At 50.9% G+C, this 8964-nt stretch overlaps 1 protein-coding gene across 1 annotated transcript in view; it reads right to left on the reverse strand.

Annotated features, from left to right (window-relative positions):
- ephb6 (eph receptor B6) overlaps positions 1 to 5219 on the reverse strand; it is a 28529-nt gene extending 23310 nt beyond the window's left edge. The window contains exon 1 of the mRNA XM_088940002.1: positions 5162 to 5219. Coding sequence (XP_088796128.1) covers positions 5162 to 5219 — 58 coding nt within the window. The remainder of the gene's footprint in view (positions 1 to 5161) is intronic.
- Positions 5220 to 8964: the final 3745 nt, after the last annotated feature.

Raw genomic sequence — 8964 nt, forward strand, 5'->3', positions numbered from 1 at the left:
CCATTAGCTGTGCCTGCTGTCACTCAGCTGTGGTAATTTCATTGAAAGGATACTTGTATTCAGACCACTTAGTCCTGTCCAGCACTGTTTTAAGTTTAGCAATCTTACCATCTGCTGTTAGCTGTTCAACGTTTCCCTTTTCAAAATGGGTGATTTGTCTATGAACCATTCCACCTTTCCTTGTACCTTTGCACAGCCAGCACTTTTAGTACCACTGTTCTCCACTCACAAGAACAAACACATTAAAAATATATACAGTTAAAGCAACACATTAAATATATATGTTAACAAAGGCTTCTCTTTAAGTGCGGGCTTTGTACACTCCATTCAGTCAGTAAGGCTCTATAAAAAAACATCCCCTTCCTCAAAATGAACAAATGCAGAAATTAGTGCTACAACAGCGAAGCGGCCATCCATAATGAATTCTCTCTCATGATTTCACAAACTAAAAATAAATGAGTGCCTTCAATCAATAATAAAAGAGACAATATCTGTCTCACCAGACACTGAGACAAAAGACGGGACAGGACAGGTGAAAGGACAGGACAAGTGAGAGAAAGAGAATGAATGTGGAAAAAATAACATAAATAAGAACCTATCAGGTACTGATTGACACCCACTACAACCTCACCAGCCAGCTTCAGGACACACTGAAGCACAGAGACCACTCCAGTCACTCAGTCACTGTCTCTGTGCTGTAGTGTCCAGTCAGTCAGTCGGTGTCTCTGTGCTGCAGTGTCCAGTCAGTCAGTCGGTGTCTCTGTGCTGTAGTGTCCAGTCAGTCAGTCAGTGTCTCTTTGCTGTAGTGTCCAGTCAGTCAGTGTCACTGGGCTGTAGTGTCCAGTCAGTCAGTCAGTGTCTCTGTGCTGTAGTGTCCAGTCAGTCAGTGTCTCTGTGCTGTAGTGTCCAGTCAGTCAGTCGGTGTCTCTGTGCTGTAGTGTCCAGTCAGTCAGTCGGTGTCTCTTTGCTGTAGTGTCCAGTCAGTCAGTGTCACTGGGCTGTAGTGTCCAGTCAGTCAGTGTCACTGGGCTGTAGTGTCCAGTCAGTCAGTCAGGGTCACTGTGCTGTAGTGTCCAGTCAGTCAGTCAGTGTCTCTGTGCTGTAGTGTCCAGTCAGTCAGTGTCACTGTGCTGTAGTGTCCAGTCAGTCAGTCAGGGTCACTGTGCTGTAGTGTCCAGTCAGTCAGTGTCGCTGTGCTGTAGTGTCCAGTCAGTCAGTGTCTCTGTGCTGTAGTGTCCAGTCAGTCAGGGTTACTGTGCTGTAGTGTTCAGTCAGTCAGTGTCTCTGTGCTGTAGTGTCCAGTCAGTCAGTGTCGCTGTGCTGTAGTGTCCAGTCAGTCAGTGTCACTGTGCTGTAGTGTCCAGTCAGTCAGGGTCTCTGTGCTGTAGTGTCCAGTCAGTCAGTCAGGGTCACTGTGCTATAGTGTCCAGTCAGTCAGTCAGAGTCACTGTGCTGTAGTTTCCAGTCAGTCAGTCAGGGTCACTGTGCTGTAGTGTCCAGTCAGTCAGTTTCTCTGTGCTGTAGTGTCCAGTCAGTCAGGGTCACTGTGCTGTAGTGTCCAGTCAGTCAGGGTCTCTGTGCTGTTTTATATTATATCCCAAAAGGCAGTTCTTTCTGTCAGCCAGTCAGTATGATCTCCTCTCTCCTTGTGGTTCAGTGTGATTGCACTGGAGGTCTGTCCTCGTGTGACCTGGCAGTCTGTACCAGCACATCTGGGAGACATTACAGCCCCTAAGGCAGGAGCAGAGCGCCAGGCTGAGACGCTGAGAGGAGAAAAGTGGGAAGAGCCGGCCAGCGGGAGACCCTGTGAAGACGCACTTGCGCAGGAGGAAAGGAGGGGCCGTGCGTGCCGGGATCGGCGCGGGGAGCTCTGGGGCGTGGCAGCGGGTTTCCGATGCTGGAAAGGAAGGACGTGGGGGAGACGGAGCCAAACCCACAAGATTCCAGTTGGTGTTCGGCAACGACACGTCCTGCCTCCGGAGGAACGAGCTCAGCAGCCGTCTGGGAGCCAGGCGCCGCGGGTGCACACATGCCAGATTCGAACCCGCGCCACCCCAACACACCGCCCGAGAGCACCCGGGCTCGGAGGGCTCTCCGGTGCTTCAATCACTTTTATTGTGTGCAACAAAAGTGTGAATTGTGTGTGCAATTCACACACACATGCACAAACAAAATCTTGCGGAAATATGCACACACACTCAGACACATTCACACACACACACTGTACATGCACACACACTCAGAAACACATACACACACACTGAGACACATTTACACACACACTGTACATGCACACACACTCAGACCCATTCACACACACACACTGTACATGCACACACACTGAGACACATGCACACACACACTGTACATGCACACACACTAAGACACATTCACAGACACACACTGTACATGAACACACACTCAGACACATTTTCTCTCACACACACACACACACACACACACTGTACATGCACACAAACTCAGACACATTCTCTCACACACACACACACTGTACATGCACACACTGAGACACAAGCACACACACTAAGACACATTCACAGACACACTGTACATGCACACACTCAGACACATTTTCTCACACACACACACACACACACTGTACATGCACACACACTGAGACATTCACACAAACTCAGACACATTCTCTCACACACACACTGTACAGGAACACACACTCAGACACATTCACACACACACTGTACACACACACACACACACACTGTAAAGGCACACACACTCAGACACATTCACACACACACACATTGTACATGCACACACACTCAGACATTCACACCCACACTGTACATGCACACACAGAGACACACACGCAAACACTCACAAACCTACAAACGCGCACACACGCGCAGACACACGCGTTTCACAGGGCCCTTCCTGGCCGAACACGCCTCCCGGAGACACACTCTGCTCGTGTGCCTTTAAGGCAAAGCACAGCAGCTATTTCCTCGCGCCCGCCACAACCTCGCGTTCGTGAGCACGAAAACCGCGCCAGCGTGACTTCAGTCCGCTGAAATCTCTGCTCCGCCGGCGAGCGATGTCGCGGTTTCTCAGTAATGACCCCCTTTCCCCCCGCATGCACAGAAACCCGGCATCCTGCTGCATTCTATATCCAAGTGCGGGCTGGCATCATAGGAAAAACTCGTCAAAACGTAAAACGAAAACCACAAGCTTCCTCAGAGCCATCTAATGGGTGCCAGGCTGTGGGCGAACACCCAACGACCAGTCCCTGGCCAAGACCCCTCCTTCAGTGCAGGCTGAGACTGCGTGAGTCGAGCAGAGACCACCAGCCCCTCCACCCCTGGTTCAAGTCCATCTGGACAGGGGAGATATAACGGGTGATCCAACACATGGACAATACACAGAGGTGGACTGAAGCCCAGATACCAAGTGGATTTATTAACAAGCTTTGCTCTGGACTGTATCTGCGTTTGTGTGTACATATCTGTTGTAGTGTCCAGTCAGTCAGTGTCTCTGTGCTGTAGTGTCCAGCCGGTCAGTCAGGGTCACTGTGCTGTAGTGTCCAGTCAGTTAGTCAGGGTCTCTGTGCTGTAGTGTCCAGTCAGTCAGTGCCACTGTGCTGTAGTGTCCAGTCAGTCAGTCAGTGTCACTGTGCTGTAGTGTCCAGTCAGTCAGTGTCACTGTGCTGTAGTGTCCAGTCAGTCAGGGTCTCTGTGCTGTAGTGTCCAGTCAGTCAGTTAGCGTCACTGTGCTGTAGTGTCCAGTCGGTCAGTGTCACTGTGCTGTAGTGTCCAGTCAGTCAGTCAGGGTCACTGTGCTGTAGTGTCCAGTCAGTCAGTCAGTGTCTCTGTGCTGTAGTGTCCAGTCAGTCAGTCAGTGTCACTGTGCTGTAGTGTCCAGTCAGTCAGTTAGCGTCACTGTGCTGTAGTGTCCAGTCAGTGTCACTGTGCTGTATTGTCCAGTCAGTCAGTATCACAGTGTAACCTTATGTTAATATACTGCAGTGTCCAGTCAGTCCAGGTGTCTGTGTTGACCTCTCCTTCTCTCCCTGCACACTGTTAATGTGCTGTGTGTCTTCAGCTTTTCTATTAATTTAGTGTTCCAGACAGGCAGAAAGTGCATTCTGGAGAGACAACTGCTCCAACAGAGTGAGTCAGTGCTACTGTACTTCTCAGTTCTTACTCATTGGTCATCCCACCAGCAACCCACTGCAACAGCTGTCCCCCTGTCTGCACACTCTTTACCAGTACCCTGTAGAGATGTGCTGAACACACACACCAACATTCATCCACTGAGACACCCACACACTGACAAAGACACCCACTGGGAGAATCACACACACATAGTGACATACACGCAGAAACTCACACACTGAAACAAATACAGAGCATGACAAAATCACACAAGAAATACACACATTGAGACAGACATCCACTGAGATTGACACACACACATAGACAAACATCAACTGAGACTGACACACAATGAGAAACTCACACACACTGAGACAGATACCCACCGAGACAATGACACACACTGAGACAACCCCACACACTGAGACAGACACCCACTGAGACAGACACCCACCGAGACAATCCCACACACCGAGACAATCCCACACACTGAGACAATCCCACACACTGAGACAGAAACCCACTGAGACAATCACACACCGAGACAGATACACACCGAGACAGACACCCACCGAGACAGACACCCACACTGAGACAATCACACACACTGAGACAGAAACCCACTGAGACAATCACACCCACTGAGACAGATACACACTGAGACAGATACACACTGAGACAATACCACACACTGAGACAATCCCACACACTGAGACAGATACACACTGAGACAATCCCACACACTGAGACAGATACACACTGAGACAATCACACACTGAGACAGATACCCACTGAGACAATCACACGGGCAGATGCACTCAGTCAGATATCTGATCTCAGAGGAGCTGAGACACAGGCACAAAAACTGAGACGCAGCTAGAGCTCTTAGTACGAGCAGTGAAGCAGCCGGCACTGAAGTGACTAGACCGGCGGTGCTCTCCAAGTGATCGAAACAAAAACTGAAAAGAATCCCAGCAACGCAGAAGTGAGGAGGAAAGAGAGAAGGCAAGCGAAATGCATGTGCGTCTTACCGTCCACAGTCGAGCCTGGCCACAGGAACACACACAGACACCATAACACAGCCAACATCGCTGTCCTACTGGCACTGAGGGAGACAGAGCGAGAGAGCGAGGGAGAGGGAGGGAAGGAGGAGTCTGTGCCCTGCCTCACACAGCAGTCTGGTCACTGGAAGAGGGAGAGAGACGGGGGGAGAGGGGGAGAGAGGAGGGAGACTGAGATGAGATGAGAGGGTGAGAGATCAGAGGAGGGAGGGTGAGATGAGATGAGAGGGTGAAATGAGAGGGTGAGAGTGGAGGGAGACAGATGAGATGAGAGGGGGAGAGATCAGAGGAGGGAGGGTGAAATGAGATGAGAGGGTGAGAGATCAGAGGAGAGAGAGTGAGATGAGATGAGAGGGTGAGAGATCAGAGGAGGGAGAGTGAGATGAGATGAGAGGGTGAGAGATCAGAGGAGGGAGGGTGAGATGAGATGAGAGGGTGAGAGATCAGAGGAGAGAGAGTGAGATGAGAGGGTGAGAGATCAGAGGAGGGAGAGTGAGATGAGATGAGATGAGATGAGAGGGTGAGAGATCAGAGGAGGGAGGGTGAGATGAGATGAGAGGGTGAGAGAGGAGGGAAAGTGAGCAATGGGGTAGGAGGGTAAGAGGGTGAGAGCAGGGGAGAAACAGAGGAGAGCAAGATGAGAGACAAAGAAAGAACAATAGCAAGGGAGAGGGAGAGAAAACTGGTTCGACAAGGTTGGAAAATAACTGTCTGGACACGTTATCACTTCTCCGCAGACAATCACAGCAACGGCGAGAGCCTGATTAGAATCTCCATTAATAATTACTCGAGATCACAGTACAATCAGGCCGGGACAGCCTGGAGTGGCTCTGGCTGCTCTATCAGGGGAGCTGCAATTAAATAATAACCTTAATTACCCACCAGGGCATCGCTATTCACACCGGCTCGCCTCTCTCTCCCCTCGCTGTTCTCCACAGCCCCAGACGAGTTCAAACTCATAGGATCAATTCCAGATGCACAGCTCATCTTAGAAAAATGTCACGGCCTGCCTATATAGATACATGTGCATGCATATATGAGCCTCCTCAGCTGGAAATCAAGAAGCTGATACCAAATGGTGACTGAAACGATTGAGTAGTGCCGAGACACCATGTGGCCGATTCTGGCTGCCGAAGAGTGTGTTGTTATCAGTCAAAGTGATGTTGATCAAATCAGTAAGGGGGTTATTAGCAGGCACATTCAGCGCGCAGGGAGAGAGTTGGAAATTCACCCCCCTGTGCTGGTTTCAGGATCCAGCTGTTGGGAAGTCCATCGAGGAATCTGATCCACCTCTGAGCCCTGATTCCTGGGATAGTGGGACCAGAGACATTCACCGGCTTCGACGGATCGCGGACGGCAGCCGCAGAACTGCTTGGACAGCAGGAGCCGGAGGTCTTGCACAGCAGGAGGGTTGGAAGAACAAAATCCCGCATTGTTAAGGAATAACCGAGCTAGACTGGCAAAGAAACGCCGTACCTGAAATGCTGGCTTTCTCCTTTTCTCTTGTAGCACAGGCTCTTCGGCTCTGCCTCGTGCAGCCGGTTCCAGGAGCCAAGGGTAGGCCAGTGCCGGTGCACCTGGGTAAAGGGTAGGCCAAGCTGCCCAGCGCTTGACGAGACCCCATCCGGGGTCGCCCCCACAAGTGAGGGGCTGTGCCCCCTCTTCTGGCTGGGGCCGTGACCTCTGCGAGTGAGACGGTGCTCACCCAGGTCACGGAAGGTGCAACCAGAACTGCTTAGTGGTGCATTCAGATCAAATTGCGCTCAGGCTGTGACATGCAGAGTTCGAGTTAGAGGTGTTACCGTAGTGTCCTGATCAGATTTCCCTCTGGCCTTTACCCATCATGGCCTCCTAATAACCCCCGTCTCTGAACTGGCTCCATCACTCTGCTCTCCTCCCCACTGAGAGCTGGTGTGTGGGGAGAGGACTGGAGCATCATCCAGGTGGGGCTGCACACTGGTGGTGGTGGAGAGGATCCCCATGACCTGTAAAGCGCTTTGATTAGAGTGTCCAGAAAAGCACTAAATACGTGTAAGAATGATGATGATGATGATGATGATGATGATGTGGGCCTGACAGAATATATCTGACGGTAGGCCAGAGCATCCTTGCACGCAGACTGCAGGCGTGAACATGACACGGATGTTAACGACCGGCATTGGGTTTGTTTTCTACAGCAGACATAGGACTTGGGATCCCACACCCTCTCTTAAACTCCAGCACAGCCTAGTGGGATTGAGGACCGAAGTTCCGTGCTGGAACACAAAAGTGCGCCCTCTGCTTGGTCACATGAGGTGCCAGGTCCACAACTACTGGGACTGCCATTATGTATCAACACGATCTGTATTCCTCAACACTGTTTAAACTGCTCCTCTACTCATCTACTCTCTCCGCCTGGTGCAGAAGGACACACTGGAGTGTTATAGCTCCGGGGGCATAATTCCAGGACTGGAAGTCGAGACTGAGGCTGGATCACTTTCCTTGCTGTTGTGTAACGCCTAATAAGATGTACCACTAATTGCTGCAGTGCTCTTAAGAGGTCTCCGCCTCGTGTCCTGCCTGCACTCTTCTGCTTTGTCTTTCGCATCACTGTCGCGCCTCTGTGCTGCTCTCACTCACCCCCACGCCCAGCCAGCCCCTCTCCCCCTTGGGTCACTCCGTCTCGCTCGTCGCCCCAGCAGCTGAATGATCAAAGTGACGGGGCCGCCTGCTTAATATTGATCGAGACAAACCGCAGCACAGCGGGAGGGCGGGGTGTAAAAAAACAAAACAGTAGCAACTCCTCTCGGGGGAAAACAAGAAAAAGGAAACGCACTTATGAGCACTGCAGCAAATGAACACGGGGGGAAAGTGGATTCCCCACGCTGGACACAGACACTGCGCGAAGCCAAATACAGGGTCGCCTAGTGGGCACAATACCCCAAACCCTGAAAAAACCCCAGGACTGCTCTGTGGCTGTGAGAATCTGGCTTCACCTAGCGGCACACCGGAGCTACGGTGCCTGAGGACAGCGTGTATCCGATAAAGATCAACGTCACACATCCTGCACAGTTAATATGCAGGAAGCCGGCGCCATCTACGGGCCAGGACAGAAGAAGCGCAGCTGATGCACGCTGATCGATCCCTTAGAGAAAGAAAAGGACGATTCTTCTCCATTGGTGTAGTGGATAATGCGGTAAACTGTGAAAGCCTGCAATGTTAACACACCACCATCTGGAACGGGGCTGGGCAACCCTGATTCTGCGCCCGATTCCTGCCCATTGGACTTCTCCATCCACTGGTTGATTAAGTCATTAAGGTCCGAGACGGAACAATGGATCTACAGCCCCCTGGTGGCACCACTTGGTAATTGCATCTAGTTGCTTCTTGATTACACCAGAAAAGGAGAGCTCTAGCAACCCACACCCCTCATCTTCAGTTCGCTTGTTGTCTAGGCACTGCTGTTGATTTACAAGCAAACACGAGCCAACAGCAATTATTCCTGAGAAAACACTCTTTTAATGTGTACTACAGCGATGGCCTTTTGCTTTAGGACTTTCATTTGAATCTACTCTAACATTCACTGCTGTATGCTGGCTTGGTCACCAATATAAACAGACTGAGCAGAATGGCGAAGGCAGCCAGATATACTAGCGGTACACAACAGCTATGGCTTTCAGACATCCATGGCTAAGAAATAGCGCAGAAGACTGATATAACTACCGACGGTCATGGCTACCCCTTGCACAATTGTACCCCTTGCACAAAAAAAAGGAAATAAGCCTCCTGTCTCT

This window comes from Atractosteus spatula, chromosome 22 (genome assembly GCF_055471065.1).
Source record: "Atractosteus spatula isolate fAtrSpa1 chromosome 22, fAtrSpa1.hap1, whole genome shotgun sequence".
Classification (NCBI taxonomy): domain Eukaryota; kingdom Metazoa; phylum Chordata; class Actinopteri; order Semionotiformes; family Lepisosteidae; genus Atractosteus; species Atractosteus spatula.